The sequence below is a fragment of the Poecile atricapillus genome, chromosome W (assembly GCF_030490865.1).
Source record: "Poecile atricapillus isolate bPoeAtr1 chromosome W, bPoeAtr1.hap1, whole genome shotgun sequence".
NCBI classification, from domain to species: domain Eukaryota; kingdom Metazoa; phylum Chordata; class Aves; order Passeriformes; family Paridae; genus Poecile; species Poecile atricapillus.
In genome coordinates this window covers 41,839,442-41,857,987 of record NC_081288.1, presented here as the reverse complement: position 1 = coordinate 41,857,987, position 18,546 = coordinate 41,839,442, and the positions used below count along the sequence as shown (strand labels likewise).

The following is an 18,546-nucleotide window of genomic DNA, read 5'->3' as shown; positions in this document are numbered from 1 at the left end:
TCACCATGCAGCACACGGCTCAGTTCAGCTGCATGAACAACGAGCAAAGTACATGGTCCAGCTAATATTGCTGTCATTTGAAGCATAGTCTTTGGCACTGTAATCAGACCAGTGGTGAAACGGAGTCCTATTTATAGTAGCTTTATAACATTTTGCCTATCAGCTTTAGAGACAGGACACACAGAACAGGACAGACCACGACTTCAAGGGCGCCAAGTATCATGCTCGTGTCAGGGTGGCAATGGGGATGGCTTAGGCCAAGCCCAGATGAGACATACTAGTAATCGCTCTTTATCAAACTACTGGAGCTGGAAAAACACCTCTCCTTAGCAAATGAGTCCTTTCATAGCTCTAAATGTGGTCTCATTTCAGAAATTTGATGTGTACAGTTCAGTCTTTAAGTACGACATACATTAGGCAGGCTGGGAAACTGCTTTGGAGCAGTGCATGCCCCGTGAATGAAAATTGCTGGATAACCACCTGGCATTTCTTTCATTTTCCCATTTTGAATTGCGCGATCCCGCGCCTTTGTTACTGCATACCATTAAACACATAATGGATGAACTTCCTTGTGTTTTTCACGGCAACAAAACACTCAGGGTTTAACAGCCCTGTCCTCGCCCGCTCCCGAACAAGAAAGTGCTCAGTGCTGTAACCAAAGTTTCAGTGTTGTAACCCTCCGGCGCAGTGGACGAGCGGAGGCCCCGCGGGCCCGGGCCATTCTCCCGCCCCCGCCCCGCTCCCCTCACGGCGGTCACCCCCGCCCCGCCGCTAGGGGGCGGCAGGGGGCTGCGCACACCTGCCCCCCCCGCCCCGCTGCGGTCGCTGCGCTGCGCTGCGCATGCGCGGCCCGGCCCCGCAGGTCGGCTGAGGGGACGCGGCGACGACGGCGGCCGCTCCTCTCTCGAGGCTCGGCAGGTACGTGCGGCGGGGGCTGCGCGGCCCCGGTCCCGGCTCCGGCTGCGCCAGCGGGAGCGAGGGGTGGCTGCCCGAGCTGTGACTCTCCGCTAGTGCTGCTGCACCTGCCCGCCGACGCGTCTCCTGCAGCCTGTGCCCAGGCGGGCGGAGCCGGCGCCGGCGGGGAGCGCTGCCCCTAGCCGGGGCGCCGTGACCGGTCGCGGGCTGGCCGCGGCGGCTGTGGGTCCCTGCCCGGATGGACGTGGGAGCGTGGGGCCATGCCGCCGTGCCTGTCTGCGGCGGGAGGGCGTACCTCGATCCGTCGGGGCTTGCGTGCGCACGGAAGGGTCTGTCGGCGGCAGGGATGCGTTTGTCTCCGAGTGCAGCCGCGGTCGAAGGGAAAACTGGGCAAAAGTAGTTCTCAAGGATGAGCCCGGGAAGTGCCGGGGGCACCTGGCCCGGGGAAGGCAGCGGCGGCGGACAAAGAGCCATCGCATCCCCGGGGCCGGAGGGTCGGAGCAGCTGCCGTGCTCCCCACGTAGTGCCTGTGCGGCGCCCGAGGGGAAGGGCGGCCCGGCGGCGGTGACCGAGACCAGGAGAGGAGGGATGCGAGAGGAAGCTGAGCTAGTACTGAACGCTTCGCCTCCGCTCACAGAGCTATCGGCCGGCGCGGCGGCAGGTGCGGATCAGGGGAGAGCGCCGAAAGGGGCAGAGAGAAGCGGGGAGAGGGCCGGGCAGGGCCCCTCGTGGGGTTCGCGGGGTTCACCCCCTTCGAGGGGCGCCAGAACAGCGTGGGCAGAGACCGGAGTGGCCTTCTGCGCCGTGGGACAGTGGGGCTGCATTCGCCTGTAGCGTTTGTGGTTGCTTCATGGTCTGTCGAGCAATATTGAGGGTCATACTTAGTCGCCGATAAGTGGTCTTGTTAGCTGAAGTAGTTAAGTAGACTTAGCCTTAATTTCTAATGTAGTTATGTTGGACAGGCTCAGAAAGTAAATTTTGGTCACAAGTTAATTTCAAGCGATGAGCTATGTAGAAATTTGTGCTGCCAGAGTGCTGACATTTCTGCTGCTCCGCTGATTCCCCGAGAGTGGCAGGGCTTTGGAAGCAGGAGAACACAGAGTGACCAAAGGCTTAATGATACCGTCAGAGTTTGTCTTGCTGACAAAAAGCTACAGTGTTTTCATGAGTTTAAAAGTGTTGTCTGTTTTGTTTGCAGATAGTGTACTGAGTTTTATGCTGCTTGGTTTGTTTGCTGTGTTCATTTCAAAGCATGTTCTTAGGAAGTCTCAAAGATAGTTATCTAGATAGATAAAATAATTAATGTTCTACAGACTTAATGTAACTGAAATTATCAGCTTCTCTTGAAGCAGATGTAAGGTCATTCAGACTAGAAGTATGTATTGGCAGCTACCATCTGTTCAAATATTTGTATTCCTCACTACAGGGCAAAACCTGAAATCTTGTTGCTTTAATAATTTTATTGTTGTTTCTATTATAGATCTGTTTAATGAGTTTTTGGAAGGGTTAAAGTTTGGCCTTCTGTATTTGTCTCTTGGCAGTCATTCGTCCGTTGTGCTTGGTTAATGTTACCTAGTGAGCAAAGAAGGATAAATAATTTACTGTTCTCATTATGCTTTTAATAAATAACAAATGCGAGGGCACCTCACAGCTGCGACTGGAATATCCATCTTGATAGGCTATATTTAAAAGGGGAATTTCTTTTTTATGTAGGAGAACAGAACAGTCACAAGAAGCATTTTGAATATAGACTGAAGCTATCTTCACAGCTTTTATTGACATGGTTTAAAAATTCATGTAAAATACCAAATGGGATGGTCACTCACTGATCCACTTAGGTTTATGGATTTTCTCAGAAAAGCAATGTGTACTTCGGATTTTTATTTTTAAGACCCTTTTTAATAGGGTATGTAGAATACTGTCTTATTGTAACCTGTCAAGACTTGTATTAGAGACTTTATTAGCACTAATATGCTAACCATTTTTTAATAAATTAAGAAAACACTTCCTTAAATGCATTTGCAGTTACAATGTCAGGAAATTCATGGTAATTTTACTGAAGTTTTAAGTTTACTTACTGAATATTTTCAGTGTTAACTGAAAACAAGAGGGTCGTTAGGTCCAAGTCTTGGCGAGAATGACACTACAGTCATTGTGATCAGGTGTAAACCTGAGATGGGCTTGTGAAATAGTTTCCAAGATAAGGCAGAACAATGCTCTGCTTTAAAAAGAACAGCAACTGCAAAGAGAATCATATATTCAGTTTAATTAGCTTGGTTTGAGAGTCTTTGTGAACAGAACAGTGTTCTTTGAATGTTTGTTTACAATGAAAGTTTGTGGTATTCTTTGTATTTGCGAAGCACTGACTTTTCACTCTAGTAAGGGGTGTACTATCTACTAGACTCTAAACCATGTTTATTTATAAGTTTCACAAGCACTTCATAAATATAGGTCATTGAATCTCGTGTGCTGCTTGTTTCTGTAAGAGAGACACTTGCTGTTGGTGCCTGTATTTTTCTAGTTGAAGATACATCTATTATAAAGTTTTCAAAAGAGATTTTTTTCATCATCAGTTCATCAAAGCAAAAATCCTTTTAACTTCATAAAATCCTGCTATGAATTAGACTGTTTCTTTCAATACAGTGTAAAATAGTGTTTTCAATGCATAGAGTGAGAGTAAAAATAGAAGACCCACATCATAGTATTACATGACAACACTAGAGGGAATGCAGTAGAAAAATACTCTCACATTAAACCAAGTGTGTTTCTGCTAGCTGTTAAATTCTGTAGACTTGTCAAACTTACAGTTTACCTCCCCTTTACTGTCTTGCCTAATTTATCATCTGTTGGTAAATACATGGTGTGAGGTCAGTTAAAAATAAAAGTAGAATCTGTAAAGACTGGAGTAGTCCAGTGCTTTCTTCCTGTCTCAAAAAAATAAATAAATTTTTAAAAAACATTGTTTCGGGTTCCTGGAGCAGAAATTTCTATCATAACTGCTAAATTTTAGGAATTATTTTTTGCAAATCTTAAGGAAATTCCTATGCCAAATCTTGAATTGTGTTCATGCAATCAGCTGACATTGGATAATGGTGTTTAAACTTGCTTGAAATCTCTGGCTAAGATTAAATATAAGATAATTTAGGAAGAAAATCTACCAAACTTTGTCCTGCCTACATCTCATTAATATATTAGACTGGATAGATGTAATTGAAATAGTTTTGAACTTGAAAATAATGCCTGTATATGCCTTACAACAATTGAAAATTTAAACTGCCTGTTTGCATCTGAGAGGTTTGAAGTAGCACTACTTCATTGAACTGGTTCTTTAAAAGGTATTCATTAGTCCACTATTCTTAATTCCCTACCGAGTTCTTTAGATTTTAAAACATATTACATTCCAGGCTCTATAATGCCAAATTATAAAATAATATTTATTATAAATAAATAAATATTTATTATAAAAATATTTTTCCCTAAACTGACTGAGAAGAATGCAGGTCCAGTGGTGGGCTAATGGCAGTCATTTTTAGGAAAAATTCACTTTCCAGACCCCTCCCAAATCAACTGAAACAGATGTTGGAGTCTAATGAAGTCTTTGAGACTCAGTTACATATTAAAAGGCTTGCTGCATGGAGGCTAAACCACAGTGGCTAATAGGCATGTTCTTTTGATAAATACTAACTAGAATTTCCTCCTGTTAAAATGTTTAGAGGTGTTAACTTTCTTCTTAGGGGATTTTTTTTTCTTCCTACTCAAGCAGGTAGCCATTCTGTTATAATTGTACTCTTTTACTGTTAAAGCTAAAAATCAGATTACCGATGTGTGCAGCATTTGGTGTTGGCATTGCTTTTAAATGGACTATAAAAGTTAGGAGGTTGTTCAGAGTTATCTTCAAAGTGTCTGGTATTTAAAAGCAATCTGTGAAAGACAAACTCCAGAGTTTGTAGTAGGTGGTTTTCAACATTTTTTTTTTTTCCCAAAAGGAAACAAACCACAATAAAGTACTGCCTTTCTGGGAGTCTTTTAGTATTTAGTTATTGAGTGCTTTGATTCAGCAAAGTAGCTAAACCCCTCTTAGAGTTATAACAGAAAAATTAGGTTAAGCATTTTGATTTTACTGCTATTAAAAATGTTTGTGGTTCTCAATTTCTGTTAGAAGCTTTAGGAAGTGTTAAACCAACTGTTGTTAAACTGATTTCTTTGTAGTACATTTTAGTTTCTTATTAGAGGAAATAATAGATATGAGCATAGTTTCCTCATGAAGTTATGGTAACTCAGCAGTGCAGGTGTGGCAGCAAAGAGGTAATAAAAAATGACATTTTGTCAGCTCCCTCCAAATTTGCATTATTTCCAGATGAAAGCATAAGGAAATGAATTATTATGTTGTTTCATCCTGATTTATTACAGTACTTGACATTTTTTTTGTGATTCTAATTGCATAGTATCAACTAAGACAAAAATAACCATGTTGGGTAGGCACTAATGCGATTCCAAGCTTTCACCTTACATTAAGATGGTAGAAAAAGTACTAAGAAAATTAATTATTTTATTTAACATGTGTGCTGCCCTGAAATGTCAGAATATCAGCTTTTGTTCACAGTAGCAGAACTACTACTAAAGAGTGCTGTGCCAGCAGAGTGTGGTTCTTTGCACGCAGTCAGCTTGGCTCCTAGTGAAGCCCTCTGATTACCATTTGCTCCATGCTCCTTCACAGCAAGGCTGTTGATCACTGCCTTAGTCAATAATGTGAATGTTTCCTGCAAGCCTTAAGGAAGCCTCTAATCTTTAATGACACTGAAATTTAATGTGCATTTTTAAACCTCCTTTTGGCTACCATTACTTTGAGGAGTTCTTTCCCAAAAGAGAGCTTTTAATTTTACAACCACCTTGCTTTTTGCATGTATGTTTTGGTTTATTTATGTGTCTTCATAATGGTGTTGGTGAATCTTGAAACTGTGATACTTAATATGGATTTCTTTGTCTTGTCTGGGTGGTGTACCCAGCTTCTGCCTGCTCACTGCCTAGTGAGAAGTAATCTTAGGAAAGAAAAAATTGTGAATGGAAAGTGTTTTACACAGATGGTTTGCTTATGAGTGCCCATTTGACAGGCTATGGGAAAAATATAGCTGAGGGACTTTATTTTTGGCTCTTCCAGGAATAACTTGTTTAACTTTTTAAACTTTTTTCCTTCCTGTATCAGATGGAGCTTATTTTTTGATAGCTGAGAAGTTATGCATGGATTTATATACTGTTTCGGCTGAGGTCAGTATTTAATGTATAAGCAGAGTGATAGTCTTGTAACTATCCTAATCTTTTTGGTTTGAACTTTTTTTTTTTTTTTTTTTTTACTGTTAAAAATACTGCAGGATATAGGCAGGTTAGGTAGAAAAGCTGTAGAAAACAGTTAAGTAGAACATTTCTCAAAGGAGTGGGACCATGTAGTTAGGATAGATTCCTCCCATCCATACCCTGAACATACACCAGGGTGAATTGATGTGATGGTCCAGAGGGACAGCTAGAAATGCATTTGAGCATTTGAAAGATAATAAGTAGACTTTCAATTGTTCTTTATATATTTGAGTCAGCATAGCCTTCTGGACTTTAGAGTGTAGGCAAATTTGTGTCTGTTATCATAAATATATGGAATGGTGCATCTTTTAACCTGTTGCTTACTCTGTGTACTTAAATTATTTTCTCCAAACAGAGCCCTAAGATTTGTACAGAAATAGTAAAATAAATTAAAAAAACAACAAATAAACTTTTCTTGAGCCTTTTTTTATTCTTGGAAAAGGCTAAGTAGTTTTTTTTTCCTAAAAACCATTTTTTTGAAAAAAACCTTGCATAGCAAAGTTCAGCCCAATGGGGTGTGCAACTTCAAGCAGTCAGTGGTACTGGTGATAGGAAGTTCCATTATATCTCTACTAAATATCAGGTCAGACTTTGAGTTTTAAGAGTGACTAGCAATGCAGCTTTCAAACTTGAAATAGAAACTAATCAACAGCAGAGTGTATGTGGCAGAATTGTGTTCCTGTTTTTGTCTCAGGTGGGTCTCAATTTCTGCTTCTATTGTGTGGATTTGGGTGCACTTTCCTAGGTGCTATAGAAAAGGCGAGGCATCCAGGCAGCCCTTCTGCATCCATGTTTAGAGCCTGTGTCCTTTGTCTGTGTCAAAGACTGGAATCCTAAGAATTGGAAAGTGTAAGTGACAGGTTGATGTTGTCAGTTTAGTTGTGTAGGGTATGGCTGGCTTGGTTGTGAAAGGAGAGTGGTGGGAACAAAGGAGGGGAAAGGGTGTTTGTGGATGTGACCCTGACTTTGAGATCTGTAACGTGGATATTTTCCAGCTGGGGTGATGAACTATAAAGATGGCAGTATTTTAGCTTATTAAAGGTAAAGCAATTATGTAATAATTGCACTGTAAACATTCTTGAAATTGAACTTTGAAGAAATATCCTGTAGCTGTGTAATTTCATTTTAATTTGTCCGCTTTACAGGCTTTATCATCATGTAGAGCATGTAATTATAAGGCTTCTAATAGTTAAGAAAAACTATAGGGAAAACAAACAGCAATATTTGCCAAAGTTACTTAAACTCAAAAATAAGCTTTTCATCTCCGTTATAGGAAAGCTTCAAAGCCCAAAACTCACAGTTTTTTCTGTGTGAATCATATTTATGCAACTGCTCTTGAGAGTTCAAAATAAAACAAATTTCTGCATAAAATTTTCTGCAGAAAAGGAGTATGAAACAAAAATGTTCCTTTTAATTTATGTAAGGTCCTTTTTGTCCCTAAGTCTGGGCAGTTTCTTAGAGGGAGGTGAGTTTTTTTTTACCTTTTTCTTTTTTTTTTTTCTTTTTTTGTTTGTTTTTTTATCAGTTAACATATTCTTGCTGTCTGAATGGTTCAACTTCTCTCACACATACCTGCTGATTTGGCAGAGCTCCTTGTTTCACACTGGTATGTATACACACTGCAATCCTTAAGATGCAGAACAGTTTTGAATAGTGTTCTTTGAGATTAAAGTGACCAGAAAGTCTTAAATTAACTCAAACATCACTTCATATGTAATTTTGGGATTCTGTTCTTGATGTCTTCCTGTGTGTTTTGTGAAGTAGCTAATGAAGTGGATGTACATGTAGCATCCTCTAGGCATGGTTGTGACTATCGTCTTTATAGATCTTCTCCCTGCCTTGTCTTTTCAAGTGTAGGATGCAAGCAACTTTCTCTGTAAAATACAATGTACTGTTTTGTTTGGATTTTTTTTTTGAGCATTAAGTATATTTTTGAGCCTTTTCTCTCTAATTTTATTTATGTAACATGGAATAGGTGGGGTTTTTTTTTGCAGTGAATAATCAGTGCTAAGTAATTCCTTCACAAATTTCTTCATAATACTTCCAACACACAGTTTTGAATTATGCAGAGATTTTTGTCATCTCTGATAAACTGCTAGAAAGTAGGACTTGTAAAAATCATGTGTTTTCTGTTGATCTTACGAAAAGCATGTGTAATTAAAAAACAAACTGAAATTTTGTCAGTTAAATTGCCAATTCATAGTACTTTCTACCTATAATATATTTTTGTTCACAATTCACTTATTTGCAATTGTCACATTCACTGATTTCTGTCCTAGATTATTTGCTTCATTGAGATGAAAAGTGGAAGTTTTAGGTTTAGAGGTTTTTTTCTTAGCTGATTCCCTGGTCTACCCCTCTTTCATGAATGAAATATATTTGTTTTGATATGAAACAGGTTTCGATTATATTAAAAATTACATTGTTTTGGATGTCGAGTATGTTCTTGATTTTATCATCCCATTTAGATGCAGAGTCTGCTGTTAGGTCTTCTGGACTCAACAGTCCAATGGGTGGTAAAAAACATTTTTGGTGGTTGAAGTTTGTACTTTTGCAGGAGTAGTCCGTAGTTTGCATTCTATCACAAAGTACCTTGAACATATTTGAGTGTTTTTTAAATTCAAGAAGCTGTCAGATACATTTGTTTCCTGTTTACTTTCTGATAATGTGATTATTTCATTTAGGGATTCATATAATGAGGCTTTTATTATGGCCAGTGACCCCTTGGAAGGCTTTCATGAAGTGAACCTCGCTTCGCCTACTACACCGGATCTTCTTGGAGTAAATGAGCCAGGGACTCAGGAACAAACTACCTCACCCAGTGTAATCTACCGACCACATCCTTCTGTTGTGTCCACACCAATCCAACCCAATGCATTAAATGTTTCTGACCTTCCTACACAACCTGTTTATTCATCTCCCAGACAACTGAATTGTGGAGAAGTATCAGGTGTCAGGTAAATGCCATGTTTACTTAAATTGTTGATGTTTGTTGCATATAAACTATTTGCTTCATTAAAGATACAATTTTAGTAGTATTTACAGTGTTGTAATATTAAATTGTGTCCATAATTCTATATTCAACTTCACTGCTTTCCTTTCTAAAATACTTAGTTTTAATGCATTATATAAATAAAAATTATATTGTTTTCTTTTCAGCATCAATGTTACCGACGCAGTACTTTGTTCTACCTCTGGACCCCAGAGTGGGTCACTCAATCACAGTAATACCAGGAAGGAGAGCAATAACGTAGAGAGAGAGCTTTTGCAGGGTACTACAGTAGCAGATGTTGCTGAAGGAAATGAAGATATTTTTGGGTTGAGTACAGACAGTTTATCTCACTTACGGAGCCCATCTGTACTGGAAGTAAGAGAAAAGGGCTATGAACGATTGAAGGAAGAACTTGCAAAAGCTCAGAGGGTAAGGTTCATTGTCTTGTTTTCTCCCTCTTTTTCTCTCTTCAAAGTATTTCTAATATTGCAGAATGATAGATGGGCCAGAAGGTGCATTTGGAGTCTGCTCATTTCTTATGGATTTATTACGATGTAATTACGTAAGGTAAAATTTTCTAAGTGCAGTGCTGATGTCTTAGAATTATTCTTTGATAATGTTTTTTTTTCTAGTGCTGCTGCTGCTACTTAACTATGGAAGCTTTTGCTGCAATATCTGGTTAAACATTCTCTTTTTGAAATGTAGGCTTTCCTTCATTCTGACATTTGAGAATAGGAGTAATTTTCTGTCATTCTGTTGTTACTGAATAAGTATTTATAGACACTACCTTTCGAGTCTTTCCTCTAGAGTTTAGAAGTGTAGCATGTGTCATGGAATTTATAAATGCTTTAGAAACAGGAGTGTTTCATAGGGGAATGCCTGCATAGGAAACAAGCAGTAAAAATGTCTCTAGTGTTCTTTAGAGTACTGTTACAACACACTTCAAATTGAATATGGATACCTTTGAAGACACTGTGTCTCAATTCATTAATATTTGTAAAGCGCTTTGTCTTGTTTGGATGGATGGTGCTATATAAATGCAAAGCCATTATTTATCATTTTAGCGTTTCTCTGTGCCTAAGTTTTTGGGTATATTTTGTGCTATTTGTATCTGTGCCCTTCTCCTCTAGGTGATTCCATTCTTGTTCAGGTTTAAGCTCATCTTGTGTTTGAACTTGCTGCCCTCTGTTTTGTTACCTTTTCTTGTTGGATGCATCATTACTGTCCTGGTGAACCTTAACTATGGATTCATACATTGCTTTTTCTGTTGATTTATTGCTGAGTGGTGGCTAATGTGTGTGTTTGCTTAGCTTTTGACCACTGAAAGGAAACATTAACCCGAGCTAAACTTGAGGACCTTGCATGTGGATATATAATCCTAGCAGTTAAACTTGGAACCCTAGAAAGTAAGGACAAATGAACATCCAAACTTTAGAAGAGCTCTTTTTTACAGTATACCAAATTATAGCTCATGTACTTGAAAACTACAATTTGGATCTGCTACTATAGCTTGGAATGATCTAAAAATCTTATTGCAATGTGTACCACTTTGTCTCTTAAAGATTGAAATATTTCTTGTTTCACTCTGAAATTTTTTAGGGCTGTTCTTAAGAAAATGCCATGAAGGCTGCTAGGACATACTTAACTGCATGTTAAGTGTTCTCAAACTCTTTGTGTGGTCTTAACAAAAGCAATTCAGCACTAACTTGAGACAGATGTCAGCGTTCTTGCTAATTTTCAACTCTTCATGTGATTCTTACCAGTGTTGCACTGCAGAGGTAACTTGCTTTGCTTGTCTTTCTAAACTTGCACTGTTTCAGGGTTGCTTAGTCACATCAGGGGATCTGTACAGACTGTGCAACAGTAAACCCTATTCCTTCCATTATACCCACTTTCTTCCTGCATGAGAACTATTTTTTATCTATCCCTAACTCATCTCTAGTATCTTCCAAAACTCATGGCTGTTGACATAGTGCTGTATCCTGTCTGTGATATTCATATGTCATGCAATCTTTAAACTTCTGTTTCCCAGCATATACACTTCTGTTGATGAGTACTCAGTTCAAACCCTGTAGGGATGTAATGAATACGGGGTGTCTTTTGTGTAATGGCTTTAAGTTCTCTGTAATTCTCTGTGCTGTTTACTAGTGAGAAAAATGAGATTTATAATTTGCACTTGAATTTAGTGAGCATATTGAGCCTGGAAACTTTACAAGCTATGGAGAATGAACAAATTAAATGCAAATTTGCTATTTTGCATTTTTCATTTGTTCCAAATTTCCTGCTCAAACTGTGTGCTATTGTACTATACATTAAAGATTGATTTGAATTTGTTGCAGTTGTGATCACAAAGGGAACTAGAAAGAAAAAGGAAATTTTAAACTTTAGGGATCCACTGATTTTTTTTTTTGCTTTGCTTGGAGTGCAACTCTTTTCTTAAAGTGCTGTCACTTTTTTTTTTTATATTAGATAATGTATGTAATTGTTAGACATTTCAATATTGTTTCTGAATAAATTATTCAGTAATAGAATAAGTATTTTTTTTCCTGCTTTGTGTGTGCCTTGGATTTCTTAAGACTATAGACTTCTTAAAATGAATGGCGTTGCTGGCAAGATTGTTAAAAAAGTCTTTCAAATATTTGTGTCTTGATGAGAGAAAAATACACTTTCTACTTCAATCTAGATCAGTTGCAGGATCAAATCATGTCATAAGATGGGGAGGAAGGTTTGGTCAGAGGTTAAAAGCAGTGCTGAACTCTGTACTAATGGGGCATATACGATTTTACATACTTTTGCCTTAAAATGCTCCCTTAATTAAAATGACAGATTTTTTTCAATCTCTGAGACCATTCTGATAATTTTTTTGGTTATTTTTTCATGAAGTAGTAATTTCTGGCTATATTCTAAAGGTGGAGATGGGTAGTGTTTGCTTTAGATCATCTGAACCCTTCTTGTTTCACTGGTCTTCTAAAGCAGCATCAGGGGAAGTGAGGTGGTGTTAAAAGACTTAGTGATGGTAATGCCTGGAACCTTATGTCCTCATGTCTCTATGCATTTGTATTTTCTCTGCCATGTTTGGGTTGAGCTCTGTCACTGTGGTTATTGACCATAGGTCAACCACGTGTAGCTAGCTCTCCCAGAGAACCGTGATGGTATTTTGATACACAGTATTTCTTGATATACAAATTTAGGGGAGTCCTTGTGAGGGAATACCTTTTGCTTTTCACCTGAGTTAATCAGCATAGTGCATGTATTTTGGGTAGCTTACCTGTTGTTTCTGAGCTTTAGCATTTCATAGTCACGTTTTTCTTGAATTTTTGTGTGATTCGACCCAAAGCTATTTCCTTCTCAAACAAACTGATATTTTAGCCATCTTTGATGAAGAAAGAGCAGTCTGCCAGAGATGGTAACATGTTTGGTTTCCATGATTCCTATGGTCTTTTAGAGTAAGACCTGTAGAGTTGTTAGTAACAAGTAAAGCCATGTTTGACTTTCTGTAGTAAAATGTGAATGAATTATATTTTCCTAGTAGAGTAAAATTGGTTTGTTTTCCCCCGATACTCTTGTGAAAGAGGTGATAGTATAGAATGTACTGTCAATTTTAACATAGTTTGAGAGCCTGATTCTCAGATTTAGAATTTTCTTTCAAAGGCTTCAATTTCTGTATGCGTTTTTCATTTCAGAAACAAGCTGAGTGTTACAATTTGATCTCATGTCTTCAGATCTGCTGTAAAACATGATATTTTAAAACTTTGCATGGATTAATCAATGAGCAGGTTCACAATAACTACCCAGGATTTCCAGTGGTACTATACAGTACTTTACAGCATTTTAAAATTTCTGTTATTTCTCATAAGTTAACAATAAAATGAGGTGTGTTAGAACTGTACTGAAGCATATGCTTTCAATCTTTTCTAAAATCAAATTGCAGTTGAATTGTAAGGCCACAGGATTGTGACGGTTAAAGACGCATTGGTTCTGTGAAGGTGTTTTAGCAGTTCCTGGCTGTCTTTCATCAAAGTTTCCTCACCACTTCCACTGTTACAGTGCATTGTAGGCAGAGGAATTTTCTCCAGCATGCAGAAAGAAGGCTACATGAAAGCAAAATAGAAACATCTTCACCCACACCATAATTCAATAGTTTGTGAAATGCTGCTAACTTTGGAGGGAGATTCTGGATCTTCTGTCGCATCAGATCGCTTCCTTGTGCATCTGAATGCAAAAGACTGATTTTTATGTAACTTCTTAAACTTGTGTGCTGAGTGAAGACCAGTCAAATAGGACTGCATTTAACATAATTACTTTGACAACATCAGAATTCAGCAGTATCCCACAGTTCAGAATTTAGGTGATATCTGTAGCAAATGTTCTTTGCTTGGTATTATGCATCTAGTTCTGACTTTAAATTTCTGAGCTAGATGTAGGATGATTTTCTTCCTAGAATGTAAAGTGTGAATGGTTATGAAGCAGTAATTTGCAATTCTTATCTCATGGTTCTTTTAAAATACCTACCCTGTTGTCTGAGAAGATCAAAGAGAAATAAACAACAATATGACCTTTTGATACAGTCTTTTTTTTAACTGTAAGGTTTTTTTTCTTCCATGCACGTTAATTTTTTTTCTTGCCTTCTGTAAGTATGTTTGTAGTGTGCTTTATAATGGTTTCTCATCTTCATGTAGTTACTTTTTCAGAACAGTAATGTGTAAAGGACTGCAGCATGAATGGTTAGCACACACAGTTGTCTTTTCTGCTTCTTTATTGGGTATGGCTGGGAAGACTTTAGTAATGCCTTTAAGCCACAGGCAGTAGTAATGTTTCTAATGACTTCTAGGCTTTTTGCTTTGGGCATTTTTTCATTTCTTCCCAGCCTAAAAAAACTGAGCTTAAATTTACTTGACAAAAATAATGTCTTACATTATGCTTCTCCTGAATCATTTCATGGAAACTTGCCTAGTGTTTGACAAATCCAGCTAAGCAGCCATGCGTAGTAGACTGCCTGGTGTTGTCTTTTTGTTTTCATTAAGAAATTTACTCATTCGCCTAAATTTTAATCTAATCTCTCCTAATCATTCCAGTTGCAGGCAAAATGTGTTTTATGTAAGTAGTGTATTGGTAGTGGTAGGTGAACCTGGGGTAGTTTTACTTGCATTGTTAGTTTGACAGCTCTTGACCTGAATATTGCTACAACCTGCTTTTAATATTTGTCGATGTATATGTATATGTAGCATTGTCCTTACAAATCAGGGAAATAAGCCAAAGGAAATGTTGATGTTTCCTCTGCATTTATAGGAAAAGTTTCAACTCATTTTTGAGATTTAAGCATTTTGCATCAGAATCTTATATTTCCTGATTAAGAACCATACTTTATATGGGAAATACTTTAAGCCAACACAGAATAACTATATTTTTCCCCTTACTTTTTATATTTCTTTATCCTTTTCATGTCTCCATCTGTAACTGTTTTCCTGCTGCCTTTTTGGTTTTTTTTTTGAGAGATAGGTCACTGTGCGCAGAATAGTCGCTAGCAAGTAAGACTTGAATCGAATTTGAGAAATACTGTGTTTGGAAAAATCACCATCATTTAAGTGGTACCTCACAAAATAGTTGCATATTGAAAGCAAAAAAATCCAAATGACAAATAAACTAAATGAAAAATCAATCAAAATGTTCAAAGTTAAAACCAAATAAAAGGATAGAATAATGCCTTTGATACTAAATGATTCTAGAAGGGTCCCTAAACTCTTGTCCAGTCTCCGAGCTGAAGTCAAACAGGACCCTTCATCTTGCAGAAAAATCTATTGCCAATTTCACTGCTGAAATTGAGAGCAAGACCTAATACCAGCATGTTATAAGGCAAGATTCAGTTTCCCACGTAGTTGTATGCAACATTACTTCAGTCATGAAGTCTTTGGAAGAAGTACTAACCACCTTCCAAAAACTCAAGAGGAGCTGCCATTTGGGCCTTTTTTTATGATTCTCTTGTGACTGGACTCCCGCAGTTTTCTGAAGGCAACTATTTTTTACTGGCTTGTGGAGGTTTTCAGAACAAATCATTGCTAGATTGTATTTGAAGTCTTTAACCTACTAGTGACAGTCTTTGGCCTTGTATTTCAGGAATGATGGTAGTGTAATAGCTTTCTTGTCAGGGGGAAGAGGAAAAGAGGAGATGGATGGGGATGAGAAGGGAGCTAGGGCCAAAAAAAGTTTGAAAGGTCAGAATTTGCTACTTTTCTTTCTTTTACTTTATCTCTACATCCTTCTCTCTGTGCAAGGGATTCCAGGGTTTAATGGATGTGGAAGGGGAGAAGAACTTTCTTTCAAATTTCTTGTCAGCCTTTTTCTACTTCTCTGCAAAGTACCCCACTTTATCCTAGTACGGATGAGATTGGGCATACATAACCCTTATACTGCCAAATCTGTGTTAAAATCTTACTGCAAAACTGGTTATGGTCAGACTTTCACTCAAATTTTAGTGAGGTGGACACTAACATTTTGAATTTCATTAAGTTGCTTTACTTTTATTTATAAATCTGCATAAACAAGGGCAAGGATATAATTAACGTATGATTTCAAAAACACTGTGAGGAGATATTTGGAAGACAGTATTTATAGTAAGATATGTTTTAAGATTCGTTTAGAACTGCGGATTGTCCCGAGTCAGTGCTTTTTGATTTTTTTAATACATTTTTAAATTTTTTTAAAAAGGATTACTTTAAGCATATTTAAAGGATTGGGTAGATGAACTGGTGTTCTCTCTGTCCCAATAATTAATTTGATCTATATTTTATGTGAATACAGTCTTTTATACTTCCAGGGGAAAAAAAGGTTTTTTTACTTCAGAGTATTTTGGAAATGTTGGTTTTTAGCTTAGGTATGCATTAGATTGGCCTGGTATAATTCTGCACAGCAGGAAGAAACAGCTGTATATGCATAGCATTAATTTAATTGTTTTTAGTGTTGAGATGACTATTTTGAAAGGCTTTGTTTAGCAAAGGTTTTATGCTCCTCTGATTATTTGCGTTTCTTTTTTGCCCCCCCTCTCATGTGGTATTAGCTTTAAAAGGCCAAATTACTACTCTAAGTCAGAATAAATAACTTTCAATTTTCCATAGGAGCTGAAGTTAAAAGATGAAGAATGTGAAAGGCTTTCTAAAGTGCGAGATCAACTTGGACAGGAATTGGAAGAACTTACAGCTAGTCTGTTTGAGGTTTGTTGGAGTCTTCGATGTGATATACTTAAGAGAAGCTGAGCCAGATGTTTTATGTAGAACCAGTATATTGTATGCTGAATTTTTCTTCAATAAGCGCATAAAGGGATTTGTGTCCTGGAGACTTGGGTGTGTTGAAGTAAAAGCTTAAGAGAATGCAGCAGGCTTTTCGCTTAGATGCGAGACACCTTATTGAGCTTGTCAATCTGCCTAGACACAAAATGAAGAAAATAAGGGAAATATATCAGCTTATTTTTTGGCATAACTATTTTTGAGACAGCTTCTCTGTCTGACAACAAGGCTATCTAGATAAGAGCTAAATTTGGTGTTGCCATGGTGACTAAATAAAAAAATAACGTCGTTCCAGATGAATGGAGGTAGCAAGTACATAACTTAACCATACTTTCAGCTTCTGAATTTTGGCTCTGGTAGCATGCTACACCCACAGACTTCAAAAGAAACATTAATGCTGAGTGATGCACCAGGGTGAAACCTGATTACCAAGTGAGAAGCCTGAACTTTCAGTGGAACCTTTGCATTTGAGGAAGAGGCAGTAGTACCAGCAAAGATTGTGAGATGTATTACACAGAAATAAAATGCTAAATCCATAACCTGAAGTAGGATCAGTTCTCATTTTATCTTAGGAATATATATAGGAATGCTTTGAGCCTAAATTGTAGTATCTTTAACTGTCAGAATAAATTTCATAATCCATGGATGCCTGATACATTTACTAAATTGTAAGTATAGATTTTCGGCATATGCATAAAGATACAACATTAGGTATGTTTTAGAAGCAGTTTTTTAAACCTATGATGTTGTATGAAAGTGCTATTAAAACACTTGAAAATACTGACATTCAAAAATCAAATTACAAACTACATCCTGATAGAGCAAGGTTACTTAAAATATTAAGCAGTTCCTTTGTGTAAAAAAGTAAAAGAGTGGAAAGGTGTTTTATAGTATAAATATTTGCGTGTGCTGGTGGGAGGAAAATGTCAGGCAGGTATTTTAACTGTGGAGGAATGAAAGGAAAATTATCAGTGAAATTTTTTTATTTATGACATTGCATTGCTTAGAACAGTGTGTCAGTTTGTTAAAAATATATTTGAAATACAGTTTATTAGTAATAATAGTTTGAGTCCAGTTTAGTTTGAGTTGTCCATACTGTTATAGGCATATTACCCTAAGTTTACTTTTTCTTTTGATTTCTCTTAGAGGCTCTAACAAGACACAGTGGTGAGGTTTATTGATTTTTTGCACTGGGATCTGCAGCCCTTGAATTCGTGTTTAATTTTGAATCCAACTAATTTCAGCAGCCATATAAATGGATATGCTAGGGCTTCTGTTGTTGCATCCCAGAGGAAGACTGAGACTTGTTTTGCACAGCTGGGTGCATATATTACATTATTACACTGTAATAGCACAGTAACATGCTTTGCTTTTAAATATGCATCACAAAGCAGAAACTGCATGGTCAATGTTAAATGTATTTGTACACATTGTATAAATGTGTATGTTCTCATTCCTGCATGTGTCTTGTTACTTACCAGAATTTTACAAACCCATACTATACAGCTGTGTTGTATGCTAGTGGGAGCCAGATCTTTTGGTATGACAATGTATGAACTTTTTTGTTCTATTTATATAGTGTCCAGATGTGCTAGGCGCTTTACAGATATGAAAAGGATCCTATCCCAAGTAATTTGGTTGGTGGCTCTGATATTCTGATTTTTATTGCCTTCACTAAGTACCACGTGAGAAGAGTAATTTGATCCTAGGCACAAATTGCTGGATCAGAGCCTAAACAAATACATTATACAGACAAAAGGCTTAGAGTTATGAGGTAAAAGGATGTTGGAAAAACCCTCAGTCCTTTTATGCTTCCTTCTTTATTGGCTTAGCCTTGTTTCTTTACTTGGGTTGTTTTATTAGTGCTTTTTCCATTCTACTTAAAAAATGTTTATTAAATGATGAAGTGTTTTTAAGCTGTTGTTTTGTCTGTTTTATTGATGGCAAGAATTTAGACTTCGTAGTTGTTTGACTGGTTCCTTCATGCCGAAATTTACAGTTATCTAA

The 18,546-nt window shown here is 37.7% G+C and overlaps 1 protein-coding gene across 3 annotated transcripts in view; it reads left to right on the top strand.

Annotated features, from left to right (window-relative positions):
• Positions 1-849: 849 nt before the first annotated feature.
• LOC131591925 (rab-3A-interacting protein) overlaps positions 850-18,546 on the top strand; it is a 32,543-nt gene continuing 14,846 nt past the window's right edge. The window contains exons 1-4 of one of the 3 annotated variants that reach the window (XM_058863051.1): positions 850-918; positions 8,952-9,224; positions 9,427-9,688; positions 16,372-16,467. In XM_058863051.1, the coding sequence (XP_058719034.1) occupies positions 8,977-9,224; positions 9,427-9,688; positions 16,372-16,467 (606 nt within the window). In that variant the 5' untranslated portion in view covers positions 850-918; positions 8,952-8,976. Of the gene's footprint in view, positions 919-1,438; positions 1,577-8,951; positions 9,225-9,426; positions 9,689-16,371; positions 16,468-18,546 lie in introns of those variants that run through there. The other 2 variants (XM_058863050.1, XM_058863052.1) reach the window with 2 other exon arrangements.